Consider the following 12,004-nt stretch of genomic DNA (forward strand, 5'->3'; position numbering starts at 1 on the left):
CTGGACCGCCCCAGCATGAAACGAGTACCTCTGCCCATCCTTGTGGCCTCGCTCCTGCTGGTCTCCGGGTCCTCCCTTGGAGCCGGTCGAGTTCCGGACTTCGACGGCAACGCAGAGAGCGGTTTGAGCCTCCGGCTGCGACGTCTACTCTTGGGAGAGGATCGAGCCCCCCGGTCGCCCCTGGCTCCCCCGCTGCCTGCCCCCGGTCACGACGAGGCGCTGGCGGCGCGATCCCTGGTCCGGGCGGGTCCGCCGGGGGAGCTGCGCCGCCGCCTGAGGGAGCTGAGCGAGCGCCTGAAGCGCCAGCAGCCGGTGGTCCCCATGGACCCGACCTTCCGCATCCTGCTCCTGATGCTCGAGATCGCCCGGGCTGAGAGCCAGCGGGAGCAGGCAGAACAGAACCGCCTCATCTTCGACTCCGTGGGCAAGTGACGCCGGCCAGGCAAGCAAGTGGCGGAGTCCCCTCCCGGCTGCCCCCCGCCCCGTCTGCCCCCAGCAGCAGCAGCAGCAGCAAGAGGAGAGGATCGCCCCCACCCGGACAGCGCACTTGCTTGGCTCCGGCACGTCCCCAGGGAGTCGCTCCAGGCAAGTACGCTGCCGCTCGGGGAACGAGAGCCCGAGGCACCGGCGTCGGTAAATAAAGGCCTGGGAGATAAGCTGGCGCCAGGCTGGGAATGGAAGGGTTGGAGGGGAAGCGGAGGAGGGCCCTGCTCGTTTCCCGCAATCCTGGTCGCAGCCCCACTAGCAAGCATTTGGGTCTGAGAGTTCTGGGTCAAATTCACATGGAGCTGGTGGCTTACACCGAGTCAGAGCATTAGTCGGTTTAAAGTCGGTATTTCCCACTCAGCACCCACCTGATCCTTTTATTGGGGAGACGCGCATAACCAGGGGCTCCCTGGGTGCATGCCATTTCCTCACGTGGGGGGCATTGGGTGCCAGCCAGGTCCCAGTGCCCAGCCTCTCCCGTGGGGAGGCGACCCAGCCGGCACCCGGTGACTCCCCCCATGCCAGGGCACTGCTCACTGTCTGAGGCGTGTGCTGCGGCCACAAGCTGGCTCCAGGCTGCCCCCGCCCCCAGGGAGGCCAGGAAGGGCAGGAGCCACCCTGCTGCCTCTGCACCTGCCCAAGTCACCCACCACTGAGCCCCGCCCCTCGCCTCCCTGCAGCCCAGCTCCTGCCCTCCCCAGACGGGAGGGCAAAAGCTGGCCTGGTGGGTGGCGGGGGTGGGTGGGCTTCGTGGCAGGTAGCCAAGGCAGGCTGGCCCCTGGAGGGCAGGAGCCAGGCTACTGCTGCAGCCTCCCCCTGAGCCACCTGTCCAAGCCTCCCCCCTCCAAGTCCTGCCCCACCTCCCTGCTGGCTGCCATAAGTGGGGCTTGGGGCTGGGCGAGGAGCCGGTCATGCCCGTAAAGAGAAGATGGGCCTGTCTCCTTGGAAGGCAGATGCTCTACAGCTGACCTTTGGGGTAAAAGGATTTGGCAGTCCCATTGGGCAGCGCCAAAGGAGCTCCAGCCCAGAGGAGCTGTTCCCACTCCGCCGCAGAAAAGGGTGGGAGAAGGGTCCTGTTCAGAGGGTGGGGGGTCAGTGGTGGGATTCAAATAATTTAACAACTGATTGTTTTCAAGCACCATTTTAACAACCGGTTCTGCCGAAGTGGTGCAAAGCTGCTGAATCCCACGGGGGGAGGGGGTCATCCTGCTTCTCCTCCCTCCTGAGGAGCCCGTGGGAGCATCTGGCTCTAAAAGACTTCAGTGAAGGGAGTGGGAAGTCCACTAACAATTGCACCAGTTTTACTCGGATACATCTGCAAACAAGAGCATTGGACTTAAAGAGCAGTTGGAAAGGAATAAAAGGCATTCCCAGTACTAGGCCAGGCCAGGCAGCTGACATCTTGGAAGAGGCATTCCCTCCGTGGGAGAGCAAAGGGAATCTCTCTTCCAGGGAGTTGCCTCTGCTGCCACCTGCGGCTCTGGGAATGCACTACAAGTCATTAAACTTGTTAAACAAGAAAAATCTGGTGCACATCTAAACTGCATGTCAAGATTTCATCCACTGACATGACGCAGACGCAGTTTTGTGTGCTTGGAAGGAATCCCCCCCTAAGCACGGGATCCTGAACCCTAACCCATCCCACCTTGTTTCTGCCCCACTAAAATTTACAGCGGGTAGGAAATTTGCACTAGAGATTGGGGGCGGGGCGTGGTGACTAGTGGGAGAAACACAGGCAGGCAATACTGGGAGCTATGGGTGTGGTTGCCAACCTCCAGGTAGTGGCTGGAGGAAAGGGTCACTTTGGAAGGCAGACTCAATGGCATTGGATCTCCGCGAGGCTGTACCAGTTGCACACTGTTAGCCGCAAAACTAGGGCAACAAGAACTAAACGATTCTCTAATAGAAAGTAAACCTGCTCCACAGAAGGAGATTTTTATCAATGAAAAAGGCTTTACGATATGATCAGGGAATCTTCAATACAGACTCTCCCTAACACAACCGCGCTAGGCTGGGCGAGGGAACATACAGGGCTTTCATAATACTTTGGAGAGTACAACAGAAGGGGGTACTGGGGACAATACAAAGCATTTGGGGAACAAAAGACAGTGATTAAAAGACCATACAGGACACTCAGGAAACGATGAATGAATGCTGGCAAACTCCCATGAGTCTATGCTCCTAGCGAGAGTTTGCAAAGGCGGGAAACTTGTAGAGGGAAAAGTCCTTCCTCTGAGATGCAGATGAAAACCATTGAGGGTGACTGTGACGGGGTGCACCCCTATCGCCTAGGGGTCCCGCCGCAGCCGTTCATTGAGGTGGAGTCCCGGACAAACAAAGGAAAAGGCAGCAGGCAGTCGGATCTTCCGGGGTGTGGGTAGTATAATCCAATCAAAGAATCCAGCACCCTTTGCATGAGTTCATTAGTCCTTTCTGTTGCAGGTCCAGGATCGATTCTGGTACAAAGGAGACAGCTTCCAGGAGCATGCAGAAGAGGAAACCGCCCAGCCTACAGTCTCCTGAGTGTCCTTAAGAAACTTACATGATTTTTAAACTAAAAGAACCTAACCAACATAGATCTACCTAACTGAATAAAAAGACATATACCTTTAATCATAAAATAAAAATCTGTTTTATTTTTATTTTGTGGCTTACAACTCCTCTGCAGTAGCGCCTCGGGGCCCCGCCTTGCTCACGGTCTGGAGAGCCCGGTCATCTCCCTCCCCTCTCCCCCCACAGGTTAGCAAGACCAGCCCAGCATGACAGAGGCGCCCCTGCTCGGATCCACCTGCCCCCGTCCAACTGAGCTCCGGCCTCCAGGGGCCCGGTCAGAGAGGCCCGCTGAGCAGGTCCAGGGGGAGAGTGAGGAAGACCATGCCTAGGATGAAGTCAGACCTCGCCATGCAAATCGGCTAGGGAAATTAGCTGCGGCAGCCGGCCACAGACCATGGGCTCCAAATAAAAGCTCTTGCCCACCAAAAAGTGCTTCCCCGTGAATCCTGTCCTTTCTTGGAAGGCCCCTGCGTGGCACGTGGTTCTCTCCCATTTTATGCTCACCCTAACCAGGAGAAATAGATTAGAGGGCAGAACTTTGGCTGTCGTCAGAGTTCTGGTCCAGGCTACCCTGTTCTTGGTGGATACCCCTTCCTGCCTAGGGGGCTGTGGCTTTGCAGGTGTTAGGCAAGGGAGTGGGTGGGTCGGTGATTGCTGCTTTCCACAGCAGCCTCCCCATGGAAGATCCCAGCACCAGCTGTAATTAACCCCAGAAGAAAAGTTTTTGAAGGACTCACTGCAAGGAGCCTAGCAAGCAAGGGAGGAGGGTGCTGGAGGGGCATTCCTGGACACGAGGAGGTAGCTCCAGAGTAACCACTCATGGTGGAGGGAGATTAGGAGCCAAGTAAACACACTATAAACAGAACACAGCTTCTTTGATCCAACCCAGCATTTCCATAGACACAAGAATAGTCGGTCAAGGAACAAAATTTCTGCCCCTCCCTGGGACAAGGACAGGAGGATACCACCACGAACGAGCACTGTAACATTCATTGGAACCCTCCATTCATGGGGCGGGGGTTCAAATCTGGGCTTCCCAAGTCCTAGACTGAGACTTTATCCACTGAACCACATTAGTTCCTGTATTCATACTGATTCCTGTAACAACCCGACCAGAGCAAGCCTTGGTCTTCTGATTGTAAGGGGGGAGCTCTTCTTACCCCATCTCCAATGGGATCCTGTTCAGAAAGACCCACACAGGATGGTTGGTGTTGACTCACACAGAGTGCTTGGTGTTGGCTCCAATCCTTCTCCTCACTGATCCTGGCACACCCAGTGGCAGCTGGCACACCCAGTGGCACAGGGACTGAAGAGGAGCACTCACCTGGGTGCTCCTCTTCTCTTGCAGCTTCACCACCATCTAGCCCAAGGTCACCCAGCTGGTGTGTGTTGGAGTGCACAGGCTAATCTCATTACCAGGATAAGCCTCCACAGAGTGGGGAATAATGCACCTGCTACACCACTGCTGCTCCTGCCCTTTCCCACTTCTGTGGAGCTGGCCTGGGTCCTGCTTATTCCTGCACTGTTCAAATGTTCAGTTTTGCCCTGCAAGGAACAGAGGCTTAGCGCTTGCACACGATTGCAGATGTGGACCAGTGCAATTTATAGCTGTGACTGGTCTCTGTTGATACAAAAGGCCTTTAAAAATGCGCACTATAATGAACTATTCGCACTATAATGAACCAGTTTGGCAAAACACCAGGGTAGGGGGAACAGCACGCAGCAGCTTCCGGCCCAATGCTTTGCATTTCATTCGTCATCTGCAAGTTTTGTAGAATGATCTGAAGCAGCAGCAGAGCAACCTCCAAAAAAGAGAAGAGCTGCGCGAGAGAAAACAGGAACAGAAAAAAAGTTGATGCTGCATAAGGTTGTGAGGGGCTCACTTGGCAGTGCTCTCCTTGAGACCTGTTTCTGAAGGGAAAGCAGTTGGCAAAAATGAAGAGCCAGTTAAATAGCTGGACTTGGATCTGAGAAACCCAGGTTCAAATCCCCACTCTGTCAGTGAACCTCACTGGCCAGCCACACCCTCTGAACCTAACCTCGCTCACTGGAGTGCTCTCACTGTGGGGGGGGGGGGGGGGACTGATGTATGCCACCCCAGGTGCTTGGAGAAATGGCAAGACAACACAGGTCCTTAATAAATGAGGGTGTGATTAGTGCCAGGTTAGGATTTGGGAGACACGAGTCCAAATCTGCACTCCCAGCCATGAAGCTCAGTGGGTGGTTTTGGGCTGGTCACTTTCTCAGTCCTCAGAGTGTGTCTGCAAGGAGTGCCCCAGAGTGTGTCTGCAAGGAAGAAATAGGGAAGGTAGACTCCTGCATGAGTCCTTGGAGCAAAAAAGAAAAGGGGTCCCTTTTTCCTCTGTAGGGTGGATGTGATTTTACCTGGCACTGGTGCAATTGCTACAGAAGCCCCCTGTGTGGTGGCCCAGCTACTTGCAGCCAATTAGGTGACAGTGTCTGATGTACACACATGGAGCTGAATGAGTTGCTGGAACTCCACTGAGGGAGAATAGAGAACGGCTGTGGCTGCCGAGCGGTTCCTAAACGCTCCCTCAGATCACCAGCAGAACTGCAAGATGAGCAAGCAACCAGAGCAGGGACACCTGACTCCTTTTGAGCCTGCAGGCAGCTTCAGGATTCTGGCATAGAATAGTCGGCACAAATTGTCTGCCAAAAGTGGCTGTCTCCGCCACAGACGGCTGCTGCAGTTTGCACTAAAGATCCCTTTGCTGTGGCAGCAGCTACCACCAAAGCAACGTTTTACAAATCTGCTCAGCCATCAAAACCACTGCTGGGCAAAAGTCCCACCCATTTTCGAAAAACATGTGGCAGGCATCAATGGAGGCATCCCTGGGGACCCTGTTGCTATGGCCACCTTGCTGGGAACACCTGAACTAGCCTACCGAGGAGAAAGGTTCGACTCCAGCCCTTTCCTCGAAGAGCTGGGCACTACTTGCAGTCAGCATGCTTTGTACAAGGGAACAATCAGAAGTGGCATCCCACACTTGCAGCTTGAAGGGGAAGTGTTGATACCACGACTTGGCTAATTCATTCTTGCCTTATCGTGCTGCAAGTGCAGAGTCGGACACTGGCTTGGAATACTTGACGGAGAGCGCAGGGCACTGGAGAAATGAGTTTGGAGGTCCTTGAACTCTACAATCATTGTGTTGTGTTTCCACACACAAACACACACCTTTGCATTTAGTTCATGCTACTGGTAAAGAAGTTTGTGGGACTCAATGAAAGGCACCTTTCCAAAACAGATGGGTTACAAAGCTCACTTGGAGTGTGTTAGGCCCAACGGCCCCCACTGTTTCAGGAACTTATTCAAGTGAAAAATATCAGATCCTCCTTACTGGAGCAAACCAAGGTCCAACATTTGATTTGCTTCCTGCATCAGTCAGGAGCTTGAAAGTGAAAGAAACGGCTCGCTAAATTCATCAAAGCTTGCATGTCCTCCCCTGGAGCCGACCTGGGCAAAATGTCCATTTCCTACACAGAGCTGGCTTGAGAATTGTTGAGCCAATTCACGTTCAAGAGGGTATATCTCATTACCAGGAAAATAGTATTTTATTATTATTATTAACACAAGGTATAGCCACCTTCTCACTGAGACTCAAGGTGGATTGTAGACTATGGAACATAATCAGACAGGCAAATCCACAAGGCAGTTGGACCAGGATTGCAGAACGGGAAAGTTTAAAAGAGGAGTAATGCTGGTCTGCAGTAGGACAGCTAGATCTGAGTTCCCGAGCAAGATTTTCAGGGTTTGAGTTTTTGACAATCAAAGCTCCCTTGGAAATCTCCCTTGGAAAAGCAATGCAAACAAAATCTGGCCTAAGGTATGACAAGCCATAACGAAGAAAGGGGGTTACAAAGGAAGAGGACACTGAAGCATTTGTAGTAATTCTCTGTTATTTAGAAGCCTCTTGTGAACGAAAGATCTACACTTCACCTTTCTTGTCCATCAATCCGCTTCTGCCCGACTCTGCAAACTCAATGTCCCCTAAAGGCCTCTAGGGGGCGGTGTTCCCCAGCCATTCTTTGCCACTTCTAGAAAAAGACTTTTCTGGCCACCTCTTTTCTAACCCCACACTGACACCTGCACACCTCTGGCACAGCACATGAAAACATGTGTGCAAAATATTGGAATATTGTGTACAGTTTTGGGAACTGCAATTCAAGAAGGATATTGACAAGCTGGAAGCAGGAACAGGTCCAGAGGAGGGCAACCAAAATAGTACCCAGCTGCCGGAGGGCATGGATTCCAGACAGAGGTGTATTTGCCTAGGGACATGGGGTACCCCATGTCCCCAGGTGCCCCATTTGGTCATTGGAGGGGGGGGGGCAAAAAATTCAAATTCGTTTGTGTGGGTTTTTTTGTTTTTTAGTGTTTTTTAACTTTGTGGCCGGCAGGGGGCACAGTTGTTAGGCAAATGACACCGAAATTTCAGGGTATCATCAGGTGACACTCCTGATGATACCAGCCAAGTTTGGTGAGGTTTGGTTCAGGGGGTCCAAAATTATGGACCCCAAAGTGGGCGGCCAATCCCCCATTGTTTCCAATGGGAACTAATAGTAGATGGGGCTACCCATTTGAGGGTCCATAACTTTGGACCCTCTGAACCAAACTTCACCAAACCTGGGTGGTATCATCAGGAGAGTCTCCCAAAGATAGTGTGAAATTTTGGTACTGCTAGTACCAAAGATTGCTCCCCTGACAGGCACCCTCAATTTCCCCCCAGATTCTCCCTTTAAATCCACCCCCTTTGGAGTGGATTTAAAGGGAGAATCTGGGCTCCCTAGATTAAAAAACATTGAAAGTATTGTCGAAGGCTTTCACGGCTGGATTCAACTGGTTGTTGTGGCTTTACAGGCTGTGTGGCTGTGTTCTGGTAGATCTTGTTTCTAATGTTTCACCTGCATCTGTGGCTGGCATCTTCAGAGGGGTATCAAAGAGAGCTAGGGTAGCCCCATCTACTATTAGTTGCCATTGGAAACAGCATTCAGCAAGCCTTTATTGGCATAAAGCAGTACAGCAATAATAAAACAGATTAAAAAGCATATACAATACAGGATATACATGTTAGGACGAAGGAAATCTACTGGCATTTAGTAATTTCCAGAAGAAAGTCTGCCACTATCATACAGAGAGAAGGATCAGGGTTGTTCAACAAGTAGTGTAATCTAATTAAATCGGGGAGATCGGGTAAATGTAAAGGGGTGAGATTCACATACTTGGATCTGATTTCCTTGAATCTGAGACAGTGAAGTAATTGGTGGGCCAGAGATTCAACTGAGCCATCGTTACATGGGCACAATCTTTGAGCCTCTTTCTTGGCTTTCTATTAAATTCTGCCATGTAACAAATGCAGAAGGTTTTATAACATTAAACTTCTTGGCGTAGCATTTTCATGGCCTCTCCTTTGAACAGGGCTTTATTAAACAATACAGGTAGTGTGCCAAGTGCGCCCCTGCTTCAAAATGGGAGAGAAAAGTACACGGGGAGCACGTTTTCTTTACAAGTGAGATAGGGGTAGAGAACTCTCTATCCTGGGTTGATAGTTGGACCTTTAATTTCCTATAAGCTCTCTGAATAGGACAAAGGCAAAGTGAATCCACTGACAGTCCAATGGAGGCAATTTTTTCTCTTCACTCATGGAAACCAGGGTTGGAATGGGTGTCAGAGAGCAGACGGGTGGACCAGGGAATCACAGTCTGAGAGAAAATGTATTCGCAGCCAGAATCTAAAAAGTCCCCAGCCAAGCCGGCTGATTCCCAAGGAGTTTTGACCTTAACTCCAGACAAAGGGGCTGCATAGGGCACACAATTTTGGGGAGAGTCCAGTTATCTTGTGAAAAAATTTGGATTGAAGAGAATTCAAGGAGTGGTTAATAGCTTGAATCCAAATTGGGACTCCGTGAAAGCCAAATCTCGAGGCAACACTTTGGCATTGAAAAATTTGAGAGGCAGGAGGGATAAAGGAGTGGGCCACTGCTGTAAAAGAATCGTAGTAGTGCTGACATACTATTAGATGTAGCTAGGAGAGCCGGCCTTCCTCTGGGTTGCCCATGAAAGGTTAAAGGAGAAATGAGGAGGCCAAGGTATTTATAGCACTTAACCTGTTCAATTTGGGTGCTTCTTTCATTGCCCATGTGAGCTTCTTAAAAGCCTAGAGAAGACCAATACCTTGGTTTTTCTTCATAATTAATTGTCAGTCTGTTGGATTCACAGTAATCCACACAGTGCTTCATTAAGCTTAAGCGACTGAGGCCAACTCTGGTTCGAGAGAGAAGGACAGCATCATCTGCATAGAGCAGAATTGATACATGGGATGTACCCAGTTTTGGGGCATGGCTGAGAGGGCAGAGGGGAGGTCACTTAAGAAAAGATTGAAGAGAGTTGGGGCCAGGACGCAGCCCTGTTTGACCCCTTTGGAAATTGAAATACTGTCTGTCAAAAGGCCTTCGTGGGAACACTTGATCCGGCAACTGGTATTTGTGTGCAGTTGCCTAATTAAGAACAAGAGTCTGGCATCAATATTGAGGGCAGCCAGTTTTGTCCAGAGAAGTTCTCTCGGCACAGAGTCAAAGGCTGCCATTGGAAACAATGGGGGATGGGGTGCCCTTTTTGGGTGTCCATAGTTTTGGACCCCCTGAACCAATATCCTCCAAACCTGGATGGTATAATCAGGATAGTCTCCTGATGATACCACCTATGTTTAGTGAAGTTTGGTTCAGGGGGTCCAAAGATATGGGACCTCAAAAGAGTAGTCCCATCTACTATTAGTTCCCATTGTAAACAATGAGGGTGCCCCCTTTGGGGGTCCATAAAATTGGACTCCCTGAACCAAACTGCACCAAACCTGGGGGGTATCAGCAGGAGACTATCCTGATGATACCATCTAGATTTAATTAAGTTTGGGTCAGGGGGTCCAAAGTTATGGACCCTCTAAGAGTAGCCCCATCTACTATTAGTTCCCATTGGAAAGAATAGTGGATGGGGCCACCCCTCAATCAATATTCACCAAACCAGGATGGTGAACCTCACCAAACATGGCTGGTAACATCAGGAGTGTTACCTTATTATACCCTGTAATTTTGGTACTGCTAGCCTAAGAACTGCACCCCCTGCCAGCCACAAAGTGAACAAAAAACTAAAAAATACAAAACGCACATAAACAAACCTGAAATTTTTGTGTGCTATGTGACCAAATGGGGGGCACCCAGGGATTGGGGTACCCCATGTCCCTCAGCCTATACGCCTCTGCTGTTCTATAATCTGCTCTATTGATTAGCCATTGGTCAGTGAGACTACCTTTGCTTACATGCTGGAAAGCACATAGCCAAAAGTTATAAAGTGAACTCTGTTTCTTTGTTTGAACACACAACCAGAACATGCCATATGAAACAACATGAAGACCACATGGACAGATAGATAGCAAAATGTAACCAAATGTATAGTAATGTAGATATGTAACAGGAAAGAAAGGATTTCTTATTTTATCTCCATGTAACCCTCCCTTATAGTTAGTAAACTCATTTATATAAAAGCAACTGAGAATCTCTCTTCCGTTTTACTCTGCTAATATATATATACTAAACCCATCAGTTCCCTGTTCTCCAGGTTGGCAAAGGACTGATATCTGAATAGATGGGACTGGCAGAGGTGGCATCTGAGAGGTTAGGAGGATGACCTGCAGCTGTGTTTATAGTTTCCCACTTCTGCCCCACTCTCCAGAAAGTAGTCAGAGGAAGGTGGTGCTGTCTGCAGTTATGGATGTGAAGCCACCTGGTAAGAGGTGTACCAGGAGCAAATGGCCCACTGGGGCAACACCTGGTCAAGCACCCTCCTGCACCCCACTTATCTCAGCCGGCGGAGGAGGGCGGTGGCAGTCTTGGGCGGCCGGCCCAGGCGGGGGTTCCTCTCCATGGGAGGGCTGTAGGGGGCATTTTGCACCCCCATGTGATCTAATGGGTAGCGCCCAGGGTCAATTGACCATTGTGTCTCTCTGGCAGATACGCCACTGTACCTGGGTGGGGATGTTTCCAGGGTACATTGTGGTGCTCCCCCCTCCAAACCAATTTTGGCTTTCCAAGTGAGGCACCTAAGTGCCAGCCCCCTGCCAGTTTGCCATCAGTCTTGTCTCCCTGAGCCCCTACCCCCTTCCCTCTTTCTCTTTCCCCAGGCTGGCTGTGGTTCAGTGTGTGGCCATCCTCTTCAACTCCTACCTCTCCTGGAAGACTAATCAACTGTGACTTAGCAGCATGAAGACGCAGAGGCTGTTCTGGTCACCAGCTCATGCAGTGCCCGCTTCTTCCCTCCTTCCTGGTGCCTCATCCAGCACTTGCTTCCTTTAGCCTCTCATGTTTCATCCAGGGAAGTTGCCTGATGCGCACAGCAGAGTATTCTGCCTTGGCAACCCTCAGTCACACAACCCCGGTTTAGCCCCTTCAACCCCGCACAAATGGAGACTGCCCCAAACCACAATTATGAGGGCTTGTCTGTGCACATAACTGTGCCATCATGAGCCAGAGTGAAGATACTCCTCAACCCCAGGAGGTGTGGAGTCATAGGCTGTCTGTTGGACACTACAGGAAGGAAACAGATCCACTTCCTGTGGTGCTAAAGACCTGAATTGTGCTATAGGCATTCAGAAAATTGCTATTGCATTTGTAGCAGAAATATTTTTGGAACAGCAACATTGAACTGGATTTGTTTCCCTGCTCCTATACATGAAGCCTGTTGGGTGATCTTGGGCAAGTCACGGTTCTCTCACAACTCACTCAATCCCACCTATCTCACCAAGTGTCTGTTTGTGGAGAGAGGAAGGGAAAGCAGCTTGTAAGCTGCTTTGGGACTTCTTTTAGGAGAGAAAGGCAGATTATAAATCCAAACTCTTCTTCTATATTTCATTTGCACTGATAGGTAGATGCCTTGGGAAAGGTAGAAACTGGTCTCT

General features: G+C 50.6%; 1 protein-coding gene across 2 annotated transcripts; it reads left to right on the plus strand.

Moving 5' to 3' along the window:
- Window positions 1–15: 15 nt before the first annotated feature.
- UCN (urocortin) lies at window positions 16–3,328 on the plus strand. 2 transcript variants are annotated; one of them, XM_048483162.1, is made up of 2 exons: window positions 16–633; window positions 3,226–3,328. In XM_048483162.1, the coding sequence occupies exon 1, from the start codon at window positions 16–18 to the stop codon at window positions 430–432; it is 417 nt and encodes a 138-aa protein (XP_048339119.1). In that variant the 3' UTR covers window positions 433–633; window positions 3,226–3,328. The 2 variants fall into 2 exon arrangements, with proteins under 2 accessions (XP_048339119.1, XP_048339118.1); XM_048483161.1 differs by lacking the exon at window positions 3,226–3,328 and adding an exon at window positions 2,929–3,151.
- The last annotated feature ends 8,676 nt before the right edge of the window (window positions 3,329–12,004 follow it).

This window comes from Sphaerodactylus townsendi, unplaced genomic scaffold (assembly GCF_021028975.2).
Source record: "Sphaerodactylus townsendi isolate TG3544 unplaced genomic scaffold, MPM_Stown_v2.3 scaffold_872, whole genome shotgun sequence".
Lineage (NCBI taxonomy): Eukaryota > Metazoa > Chordata > Lepidosauria > Squamata > Sphaerodactylidae > Sphaerodactylus > Sphaerodactylus townsendi.

Bases quoted from the DNA above. Each gene is read 5' to 3' on its own strand.
- UCN (XM_048483162.1), top strand. From the start codon at position 16: ATGAAACGAGTACCTCTGCCCATCCTTGTGGCCTCGCTCCTGCTGGTC.